Source organism: Pleurodeles waltl, chromosome 9 (genome assembly GCF_031143425.1).
Source record: "Pleurodeles waltl isolate 20211129_DDA chromosome 9, aPleWal1.hap1.20221129, whole genome shotgun sequence".
In the NCBI taxonomy this organism is placed as follows: domain Eukaryota; kingdom Metazoa; phylum Chordata; class Amphibia; order Caudata; family Salamandridae; genus Pleurodeles; species Pleurodeles waltl.
This window is the reverse complement of record NC_090448.1, coordinates 751687628-751699846: the sequence shown is the minus strand read 5'-3', so window position 1 is coordinate 751699846 and position 12219 is coordinate 751687628. Positions and strand designations below refer to the sequence as shown.

At 44.5% G+C, this 12219-nt stretch overlaps 1 protein-coding gene across 1 annotated transcript in view; it reads left to right on the top strand.

Annotated features, from left to right (window-relative positions):
- Positions 1 to 287: 287 nt before the first annotated feature.
- Positions 288 to 12219, top strand: part of MAP3K11 (mitogen-activated protein kinase kinase kinase 11) — a 219352-nt gene continuing 207420 nt past the window's right edge. Inside the window, exon 1 of the mRNA XM_069207900.1 lies at positions 288 to 2075. Coding sequence (XP_069064001.1) covers positions 1322 to 2075 — 754 coding nt within the window. The 5' untranslated portion in view covers positions 288 to 1321. The remainder of the gene's footprint in view (positions 2076 to 12219) is intronic.

Genomic DNA, 12219 nt, shown 5'->3' with positions numbered 1-12219 from the left:
GGGAGGGGTGGTGGTTTTAGTGTAGATTGTGGTGGAGGGATGCGAGTGGCTATTGTGTTGATGGGGAAGCCGCGTTGTCAAAAGAAAGGAACTTGACATTTTCATTGTTTGTTTGGACTGGAGAAGAGAAGGGGGGGGAATAAAAATTCCTGAGCTGTCACAGACTTGAGCCAGATTATAGAAGAAAGAAAAAAAAGCCAAGTCAGTCAGCTGGTGTCCTTCCTGCTACAAAACACACACACAATAAGCCGTACTTGTAAACCCCACCCCTAGGGAGGCCGAGACGCCTCCAGGGGCAAAAGTACAGCGAGAGAGAGAAAGAGAGCGAGCAGGGACTCGTGGGGGAAGCGGTGGAAAACAATTCATGTTACTGACAGGAACCCCCCCCACCCCTTCCTCAGCCGGCAAGGATCCCTCAACTGTCGCTGTCACGATAAACTCGACTGCAAACGCTTTTGGTTAGCGACCGAGTGACCTGCAGACCTGGTGTCCATCTGCAACGATCAGGTCTCCGGTGAACCTGTGGGCCGAAACCATTTTGGCTTCGTGCGCTGTTGTGTGTGTGTGCAGTGTATGCGTGTGTCGCGCTTCCTGTCGGCCCTGGGACCGGTTTGTCCCTGCTGCTCTTAAAAAAAAAAAAAAAAAAAACAGGAAAGAAACTTCCTGCAGAGGACGACGCGGAAAGTTGAGCCTGAAAAGACCGACGGTCACAGGCGGGAGGAGCTGAGGAAGCCACCACCGGTAGCAGCCATCGGTCGTGCCTGGAGACGAACCTACTCGTGCGCCCGTGCGACAGTGGCAGCGACTCTCGGTCCCCCACCGCACCTGTGTTGTTGTTTTTTAATTTAATTTTATTTATTGAACTGATTTTTAGTTAAAATAATTTTTGTATTCACATCCTCGAAAGTTAATGGAGAGCGGTGCTCTCGGTTGCTACGTCCGAGCATGACTGTCCAACTTCCCCGTGAACACCCTGGGAGTTGAAAGCGGTATCTGTGGGTGTTGGAGATCTCGGGCAAGGATAGATTGGATCTAGAAAATCGACCTCACTTTTCATGGGTTCAACTTCGTTTGTTGGTTGTGATTTGGGGAAAGTAAAAAGATACTCTACCATAACTGGTTTTCGTCTGTACTTTTGGTCCAGCTACTTTAAAAATACAATTTTTTGTGAGCCTGGAAAAAATAAGGTGGTTTCTTGGTTGTGAATTTGTTGCTTCTTAGATCATCTGGTGTGTTTCTCACGCACACCCTTGGCTAGTCCTCACTGCTTCCATGAGCTGGGCAGAGAGGAAGGTGACCCCTGTGCCCGTTGCGGCCTTCCATGGAACCCCTGAAGAATATCTTCCTCAAGGCTCCACTCTCACCCTGGAGTGGCACGCGGAACCAAAGCCCAGTTGGTGCTTTTACCAACCCCATCTGGACGGCCCTCTTCGACTATGAAGCCAGCTGTGGGGATGAGCTTACCTTGCGCAAGGGTGACCTGGTGGAGGTGTTGTCCTGGGACTCTGCTATCTCAGGCGATGAAGGATGGTGGGCCGGCAAAGTCAACAACAAGGTGGGCATCTTCCCATCCAACTATGTGTCTTGCAAGGCGCCTGCCTATGCTAAGCTCTGCAATGGGGATGTGGCAGAGGTGGAGGAAGTAGCAGCGGCAGCTCGCCTGCCTGAAGTGGATTTTGGGGAGCTGCAGCTTGAGGAGGTGATTGGAGTGGGTGGTTTTGGCAAGGTGTACCGGGGCAGCTGGCGGGATGAGCTAGTGGCTGTGAAAGCTGCCCGCCTGGACCCTGATGAGGACATTAGTGTGACTGCCGAGAATGTGCGCCAGGAAGCCCGCCTCTTTGCCTTGCTCCACCACCCCAACATAATCGCCTTGAAGTCAGTGTGCCTACAAGAGCCTAACCTCTGCCTCATCATGGAATACGCCTCCGGTGGGGCACTCAGCCGAGCACTGGCTGGCCGCCGCATCCCACCGCACATCTTGGTCAACTGGGCCATCCAGATTGCAAGGGGAATGTGCTACCTGCACAATGAAGCCATCGTCCCCATCATTCATCGGGACTTGAAGTCCAACAACAGTGAGTACAGTCCTCACTTTCCTCTTAACCTCCATGTCCACTCAGTCCCTATTGAAGCCAGTGTTTTAGCTGCTTGAGTCCTTTTTATGTGCTGATTGTTGTTATCTTCATCTTCTTGAAACAATGCTAGTGTTGGCTTCCTAACTCAGCTTTAATGATGATAGAACTAAGTACACTAAAGAGTGGAGACCTGTAAAGCAGGTTTTTCCTGAAGTGCAACTCTAGAATTCTCCAAATGTGAAGGTTTTATGCGTTTTTCCCCCTTAATGCAAGCATTGGACAACTTCACCAATAATGCACTTTGGCGAATAAATACACAAAATCACAAGCTTTTCCAGATTTACGTAGCTCCTTTGGGATTTCGAGGTCTTTGATTTATAATTGGTAAAACCAAAATTGCTGGTACTGTAATGCAGCGCATGAGCCTCTTGAACAATACGTGGGATAAATTGCGACCTGTACATGTAATGTGCGTGGATGTCCCAGTATAGGTTGGCCTGTTCTGCAAGGGAAATTAGAGGAGAGAATGCTAAATGTAAAGTTTGCCTGGCTATTTTAATTAGATGCGTATTTACGACTTGTGGTGTTAATTTCCATTTGAGTGAAACAAGTAACGTATTTCAGTGATTCTAAGATCGAAGAGGGCATGTGCAAGATCTATGAGTGGTAGTCTGAGAAGTCCCAGCAGAAGATGGCAATAGCCTAGAAAAAGAGATAATGGGAAATGCGTGTCTCCTAGTGCCTCAAGGCCAGAAACCATCAGAAGAGGATGAGGAGGAAAAGGTGTAGGAGAGCAAGTCAGAATGCTCAAGTCAGAACTGTGTGGGCATCACAAATTATTGTAATGCACATATGATTAGATTTTGCCTGGGGCATATGACTGGAGGTCAACCTAGTACCCTCCCCTTATGTCAGTCTTGACGAACAGGTAGATGTAATGATTTCTATAAACCTTACTTGAGACCAGGTTTTTTTTCATTTTTATAGTCCAGCAAGGAGAAGGTATTACTATTGCCCAAATCACTGGTTCTCTATTTTTCGACCACAGGGAATGAAATGCTTCATTGGTTGTGCTGGGGTTGCATCTTGTTCCCCTCAGGTTAGACACAGAACTCTGTAGCATGTCCTTACATCAGTGAGTTACTGGTAAGTGCATATGGAAGTTCTAGAAAGCTCATCAGGCGGAGGGCCTGTCATTATACAGGGCATGAGAAACAGATGTGACAGACTTAACAAGCTACCTGACACTGGGACATATGGAAATGGCAGCACTAGGGACACAATCAGATTGTAGACTGTATGGAACCAAACAAATAGTTTAGTGACACCCTCTGGCAATGCTACACTGAGAGTATAAATACCTAAAGACACCACATGAGACTAGATCATCTGTTAGAGTGATCCACAGGAGACTGTCGGACACCAGATCAGTTGGAGAAGGTAGGGCATTACCAGAGAGAGCAGGATATTTTCCTCTGCTCTTTTTGGTTCCAATTCTCTGGCTCTATCTTCAGTGCTCTTCATAACCCAGACATCCCTATGACTATATCCTCTGAAACAACTGGTTTTGTCTCCCAAAAGTCTGCCTCTTTTATGTGTGTGGCTCCATTACTATAAGATTGTCTAGTGTGCGCTTCAAATGCCACATCAGCAACAAGTTTGTCTACTGCGTTATCTCTGAACCTTGACTCTGTTTCTCCATCAAACTAAAGTATGTCCCTTCTGCTCTCCTCTGCTGTCAAAGGCTCCATTATCCTTAAGAAGGTCCCTTTGATGTTATGTGCTAAATCACCGTAATGGCTTCTTGTCACCTCTTTATGACCACATCAGCATCAAACCTGCCTTCTGCCCTCTCTATAGCTTTCCTTCTGCCCTCCATGTGCTCATCACACTTTTTATGTTTCCACCGCTTGGTGACCACCATCGCCAGAGATCTGTTTTCACACCTCCATCTTCCCTAGATATTACCTTGGTTATTGTCTTTATTTCTTCAAATATATTTCCTACAGCATAATTTACCCCAGGCCTAACAAATCTGAATTTTATACCTGTCACCCTTAAATTGGTCATGTCTACTCTTTAATTCTATCACCTCTGGGTGGTGCTTCCTCTTCTGTTGTTGCACTCTTATCCCTTGACTTGCATCTGTTTCTCTCTATGACCTGTACACCCGATATCCCTTGAGATCCTATGTCTACCACTGCTACGACTACCCTCTCTGCCCTGCATGCTCAAATTCGTCCATAGTCTGAATCACCTAATCTGTACAGCTGCTATGTTCTCTTGGAACTAAAATGGAACCAAAAGTGTATATTTTAATTTCATAGTGGGCATTGTAGTGAACAGAGATAGATCTTCAGTTTACTCAGAGAGGTGGCAAAGATACTGCAGGTGTTTTGTAAGAGCTTTCGATTATGTGGCCACCTGGACCAATAAGAGTTTTTCTGGAAAATATTGGAGAAACTCCTATAGAGACACTGAGTATTATACTGCCGGAAGAGTCTGAACCAAGCGGATCAATCAAGTAAGACGTTCAGCTGGATTGGTAGTGTGCTAGGTCTTACACTAGACATTTTTGTACATAGGAGCTGTGCAAGGACCAGCGGGTGTCTTGCCATCCTGGTGATCCATCCGCAGGTGGGTTTAGTGTTCTTAAACTGCAAAATGTGGGAAACGAGGCACAGAGGGAGTCCCACGTTATAATCCAGTGCAGTAATCCAAGAAGAAACTTTATTTATATTTTTTTTAGTAGCCACTTTGTAGCCTTTAATACAAACTACATTTTCTCTACACTATGCTAGAAATATCCCCACTGTAATTGGGGTGATAATATCCCAGTGGGTGTCTGGCTGTTAATGAAGAATTTCCACAGGAACACTAAGGGAGACCTTCTTCTTTTCCATACAGATCAGTGGGTCATCAATACAACTCCAATCCTAAAACTGCAGGTGTCGGGGGCAAGCAAAGATTCAGTCTGTCTGGCCATATTTCTGCGATCTGGAGAGTGTTACTCCATACAGTATCTCTACACAACAAAAGTATTCTCTTTTGTTACTATTGTATTTCACGAAATTTAAACTGCAAGAAGGCAAGCTGCTGAGTAGACACAACCCAGTATTATAAGAAGGTCAGGGTCATGCCAATGTTTGTGAAGGACACTATACTCAGCAAGGGAATATGAGATGGCACATAACACACATGGCCTTTATAAGAATGTACTGATTTCATGCAAGTCAGCTCTGTAGTACCTCAAGAGAATCCATGAAAGATGCCTTGGATGTTCCTATGAACTAAATACTGCTGCTCTGATTTTGTTACCTATTAGATTGCTTGTAACTTTTCGATGCCCATGGGTATTAAGTGCTTTATACATGTGATAACATGCTGTTGAATCAACCTAGGTTTCAGGGGGAGGCGTGCATCAGAAGAAAGGTGGGGGACAATTTGGATTGCATCTCTGGCTTTACAGCGAATAGGTTACAGTTAGCAGTCCTGTGGCCATGGAGTATTCATGAAAAAACAGTGTTTCGTTCAAAGGGACTTGTAAATTACCTTATGGGTTACGTCTACTAGGTGTAATGAGTACATAATACATTTCTTCCAAGTGTACCAAATTTGAGAGTTGTAATGTGGAAGTCTTTTTTCCCACATGTATACCAAGGTGAATAGGAATAACAGCTCAATGACCGAGTGTACGTACACATATAAAAACATTTTTTTCACAAATTGTCGTGAAGGGAATACCTATCAAACACATAATAATTACTATTCCATTTATTGTTATGACAATTTTATAATGGTTATAAACATTGGACAAACTAGTAGGTTTGTAAAGGTCTAATTTATTCTAGATAAGTGTAATTGTAGCCTCTAGACAGTGCTACACAAAAAAGGGTGTCGGGTGAAATGGGGGCGTTCCTCCAAGTTATCCAAAAAAAGTGGACATATCAGAGACTATTATTTAAATAGCTCAGAAAGATTAAGTTATGATTAAGGCAATTAGACTGAGAGAAGTAAAATCAATGAACTTCAAAGGGAATATTTTTTTCCCCACAGTCTGGCAAAATATGGGTTCTATTAATGTTTTTTTTCTCCTTCATAATTACTTTTCTAGGTACTTTGGAAGGCAAGGTTCTCTAGTATCAGGTGAGAGCCTTAGGCCTCACATGTATGTTTCAGATGGTATAGCGACAAGCAGGGACAGTTATTTATGATAGCCCAACGAAGGCCCCTAGACCCATTTGGGTTCATTGAGTAGGGCCGAAACATGTTGGCTTACAATTAGGGTCCCTTGGAAGACTGAGTCCAGTATGGGACCCAATAAACCCTGTTTTTATTCATGCCTTTGGTACCTCTAATAAGGGATATCTTTGGGGTATACCAATAGGTATTTTAGTGAGGGATCTGGATCCCTGCTTATATCCAGCTGATATTTTATATAAGGACTCCCAAGAATTTTGTTTGAGTCCTCCCTGGTAGTATCATCTTACCAGGGTGTGGATGGACTGCCTATGATAAAGCATGCCATGATTAGTGGCTGAGGCGACTATTCCAATTATCGGTTTAATCCATAGGCATACTGTAGGGTAGGGTGCTAACATATGCAACGGAGAAAAAATTCGATCCTTGCTTTTCTTTCAGTATAGTTTTGGTGGCTTAGCTACTTTGTTGTGTATGAACGTGAAGGACGATATATCCAGTGTGGGAATATGAGATGGCACATAACACACATGGCCTTTATAAGCACTTACTGCTTTCATGCAAGTCAGCTCTGTAGTGCCTCAAGAGAATCGATGAAAGACGCTTTGAATGTTTCTATGAACTAAACAGTGTTGCTCTGATTTTGTTATCTGTCAGATTGCTTGTAACTCTTCGATGCCCATGGGTATTAAGTTTTTTATAACTGTGATAAAGTACTATTGAATCAACCTATGCTTCAGAGGGGAGACGTGGGTCAGAAGAAAGGTGGAGGAAAATTTGATTGCATTTAGAGCGCTTTGTTCGGAGGGAACAAGAAGTGCTTGGCACACTAAGAACAAACATTCTGTTTGGATTATGTAAAAAAAAAATTATTACATTCTGCTTTTGAGACTTGGACTATAAGGAAGGGTTGTCTATCATTTTGTCATACTAAAGAAAATGGAAACAGAAGGGAGTCAAGAAAGTATCCTGCTTACTCCGTTTCTTTACTTGAGTTAAATTCTGCCTTCAGCCACCTCAAAAGAACTTAGGGCAACTGCACTGATCAGACAATTCTCTCTCGTCCCACTTTCCTTCCCTAGTAGCCTTTGATATGATTTTTTTTATCCTATGTCTGTCATTCTGTGCTCTTTGGCTTTATTTTCCCTAAGTCTGTATCCCCATCTCCATCACCCCAACCGGTCCAGGGCTGAGTGAGCCTGCCCCAGTCGGCTACCCGCTGGTCCTCAGGCTCCAGGCCCCATACCCACCAGTCCCAATTCCCTTCTTTGCCAAAGACATAGGGTGGTGGTAAAGGCCACAGTTTATTAGAATTCATCAACGTGATCAACCATCACAAAAACACTTCAGAATACTGCTGGTCATTAATTGGCCAAAGATCGTATATTGCCAATACTCTCAAAATATTAGAAACCTCACTCAGAGTTGTTTGCAAGCAGAACCATAAGTCATCGTCATAAATCATCATTTGATCATCCATAAATCATTCTTTGACGGCACCATTGTGACCTTTTGTTGTGTTGTACTACAGATCTAGGCTTTCCAGTTACTGATTTGTGGTGTTTGCGGCCTCCTCTGGCTGTGCCTGGGCTGCAAATGCCATGTCTGCCCCGTCACCCTCTGTTTGTTCAATTTGTTGCTCCTTGGTGTCCATGCCTTCTGAGTTACATGGTGAAGCTAAATGGTGCTGATCCTGCCCACCAATGCAGCTTTGACTCCCACTTTCCTCAGTGGTGTGGGTGGGAAATCAATGGCACATGGCAAACCAGATGTAGCTCATGCGCATGCCGTTCTTTGAACCATGAGACCCTGCCTCTCTCACCTCTTATTGGCCTATTCAAATTGGGCTCTGCACCATTTGCACATGCAAAATGTTGTGCACCAAGATGCCGACCAAGCTGCTGCTGCAGAGGAGGAGACAGATGTGGTTTTCCACGCTGCCCTTTCCAGACTGCTGGACATGTTAGCAGTGGGCCCTGGATGATCTTGCTGGGCCTCCCTGGTGCTACTAATCATCTTACTTTGAATCATCGCTGCTAGGTCTATTTCTGCTATCTCCGGCTGTTATATGGCTGCATCTCCCTACGTCTGTCATCTGCCTTTTGATAAAGCTTTGTCCCACATATGGCCTGCTCTCTCTCAGACCAGGTTCCCAAGATCTCCCTCTCTTCTTTGCTGACAATGGGCTTAATTCTAGTGTGTCGCTCTGCTTTCCATGGCTCCTTCTGGTTTCTATCGCTCACTCACCCCATGTCTGTTTTTGAGCTGTTTTTGGCTGCATCTACCCGTGTTTCTCCTCCTCATCCACAATTCCATAACCTTACTGATCTTTCGTCGAGGGTTGCAACAAACCACTTGGGAAACTCTGTCACAGCCCCACATTCCTCAGATATAGGTGTAAATATTTTAACTATATAACCCATGGACCCGTGGGAGTACCTGGTGTGTGTTCTGGGATTATGGAATTCCTCCCGAGTGAGTGGATTTTGATTCTTCTAGAGGATATGTACATAAAGTGCTCAATTTAGAAGAAACTTCCGCATAATTTGAATGTTTGAGCAACACCAACAGTTATGTTAAGAAACCTTCCAAAGTACTCCACGTGACATTCAGAGACTACATGTTGTGTAACAGCTTTAGTTATAGCAAACAAAGAGGAGGCGCTGAGTAAGTTATTACACTGAAAATTAAAAGCTGAGGACCAGATAGGAGCCCTGCAGCAGAGAAATGTAATTAATTTGTGCAACACACACCGACACCGTTGCCTTTCTACGGCAAGACTCGGGTAACTTCCAGCGGGGAGTGTGCCCTTGGGCCTCTCACAGGTTTGCCCTCGGCGTTCTTTTACCTTGGGAACATGAAAAAACATCCCAGTCATTCCCGACTTCCCGCTTTATTTATGTACATCTTTCGTATTTCCTCCATACTTCTCAAACCATTCGCCCTTTTCATTCCCTCCTTTGATTCATAAGGAGCTTGGAAGTGACCTTTGTGTGACATTAAGAGCTAAACAAGCAATGTTCGTGACAACAAAAATGGACCCAGTGACCCTCTTTACGCCATCCATCCCAAAAAAACAACAACATGGAACTTGGGTGCCTGCAAGACGGGTAAGGCAGGGCAGGTAAAACCTGCCATGACACACGCCTGGCGCCAAGTATACGTGACATGGCCCACGTCACGGGAGCAGCAGAGCCGCCAGCCAGTGACACCTCCTCTCACCTTTCCAAGATGGCGCGCCACGGTCCTCGCTTTCGAGGCGTCGGTGCAGTTCTTCCCTCCCGGCAATTACCCTGTATCGCCAATAAACCCGTGCTGTGGGGTAACTCATTTTCCCACGCAGCTGCTCTAAACTGCTTCACGTTCACGGGTGTTGAACGGCAACAAGCGGGAATTATTGAAAGTTTACTTTGTTTCGTTCATGCGGTCGGGCATCGTAGGAGGAGAGTGTAGTATTGGGAGGATTTACCAAAGGGACAAGCCAGTCGCAACAGGTGTTAGACTTCTCTGCTTCTCCCAATCGCCGTTCGTAGCTGTACGGCGTCAGAGATGTTTAGAGACTGTAAAGAGATAATGTGTATCGCAGGAGACATCACAGTATCAAGTAAGACACTAATTTCGAAAGATTTCTGAAGTCATAAGTCAAACAAAAGGAAGGGTTAAGTGATGTAAGGGCGGGGGTGGCGGTCAATGGCGGCCGTTGAGCGGCAGCACCTGCATGTATTGGACTTTTTCAACGAACGCAGCATCACAGAGGTGTTTTCAGCGCACCACCTAATCACACAAACCATCCGAGGAACGACTCGACAACAGGGTGTGACAGCTCATTATGTTTCCTTTCTGTGTCTTTAGACACATCTAACTGCTGCTTCCGTTGTTTTGGTAAAGTCTTTTTCTGGGATGTGTAAATGTTAGCCCATTAGAGTGGGATGCAGGTATTTGCATATAGAAGGCTATGTCTGCCTTCTCACCCACTGAGCTATTTAACCGTTTATTGTCAACAACAGAAAGGCAGAAAGCCAGGAACTAAGTTTTATTTTGCATTTCACAAGTCTTGCTTTTGCATTATGACATAAAAGTGCCAGGGCTCTTGTCAGAAGGCCACTGCAGCTGGTACCACCCACTGCCCCGATCAGCGGTGCTTAAGGCATTACCAACATAACTATTAACTATCACACTCCTACAAGTGTGATAGTTCAGTCCATTCCAGGCCCCGAAAGCTATAAGAAAGAACTGGGAAGCAGGTTTTGGTCATTTTAAGGTATCTTGAATAACAATTGTCTTCATCTCTAAATCAGACGGCGCCCCTATGTTGCAGTCTGTCACAAGTGCCGGTGTTGACAACTAAACGCAGGTGCCTAACTCCAGAAACCACCAGCTCGTATTAACCTCTTAGCTGCTGGGCCTTCCCCCCCCCCCCAGTGCTGAGCCCTTTTTTGGCTATTTGAGGTAGTTCGCGCTTAGGCCTTCATAACTTTTTGTCCACATAAGCTATCCATGCCAAATTTTCGTCCTTTTTTTCCAACATCCTACGGATTCTAATGGTACCCAGAGTTTGTGGTTTCCCCTGGAGGAGACCAAGAAATTAGCCAAAATACAGTGAAAATTTCGTTTTTTCCAAAAAAATGGGAAAAAAGGGCTGCCGAAGAAGGCTTGTGTTTTTTTTTACCTGAAAATGCCATCAACAAAGGGTTTCTTGTGCTGAAATCACCATCTTCTCACCTTTCAGGAACGGGCAGACTTGAATCAGAAAACCACATTTTTCAACATAAATTTGGCATTTTACTGGGACATACCCCATTTTTACTATTTTTGGTGCTTTCAGCCTCCTTCCAGTTAGTGACAGGAATGGGTGTGAAACCAATGCTGGATCATGGAAAGCTAAACATTTCTGAAAACTAGACAAAATTCTGAATTCAGCAAGGGGTCATTTGTGTAGATCCTACAAGGTTTTCCTACAGAAAAAAAGGCTGAAATAAAAAAAATATTGAAATTGAGCTGAAAACAACAGCCATTTTCTTTATGTTTTACTCTGTAACTTTTTCCTGCGATGTCAGATTTTTGAAAGCAATATACCGTTATGTCTGCTGGACTCTTCTGGTTGCGGGGATATAAAGGGCTTGTAGGTTCATCAAGAACCCTAGGTACCCAGAGCCAATAAATGAGCTGCACCCTGCAGTTGGTTTTCATTCTATACTGGGTATACAGCAATTCATTTGCTGAAATATGAAGAGTGAAAAATAAGTATCAAGAAAACCTTTGCATTTCCAAAATGGGCTCAAGATAAGGTTTTGAGGAGCAGTGGTTATTTGCATATCTCTGAATTCCGGGGTGCCAATACTAGCATGTGAATTGCAGGGCATTTCTCAAATAGAAGTCTTTTTTGCACACTCTATTATATTTGGAAGGAAAAAATGTAGAGAAAGATAAGGGGCACTAACACTTGTTTTGCTATTCTATGTTCCCCCAAGTCTCCCGATAAAAATTATACCTCACTTGTGTGGGTAGGCCTAGCGCCCGCCACAGGAAATACCCCAAAACACAACGTGGACACATCCCATATTTTTGATAGAATTTTTTTTTGCAAAGTGCCTAGCAGTTGATTTTGGCCTCTAGCTCAGCCGGCACCTAGGGAAACCTACCAACCCTGTGCATGTTTGAAAACTAGAGACCTAGAGGAATCCAAGATGGGGTGACTTGTGGGGCTCTGACCAGGTTCTGTTACCCAGAATCCTTTGCAAATCTCAAAACGTGGCTAAGAAAACATGTTTTCCTCACATTTCAGTGACAGAAAGTTCTGGAATCTTAGAGTAGCCACAAATTTCCTTCCACCCAGCGTTCCCCCAAGTCTCCCGATAAAAATGATACCTCACTTGTGTGGGTAGGCCTAGCGCCCGCGACAGGAAATGCCCCAAAACACAACGTGGACACATCCCATTTTTTG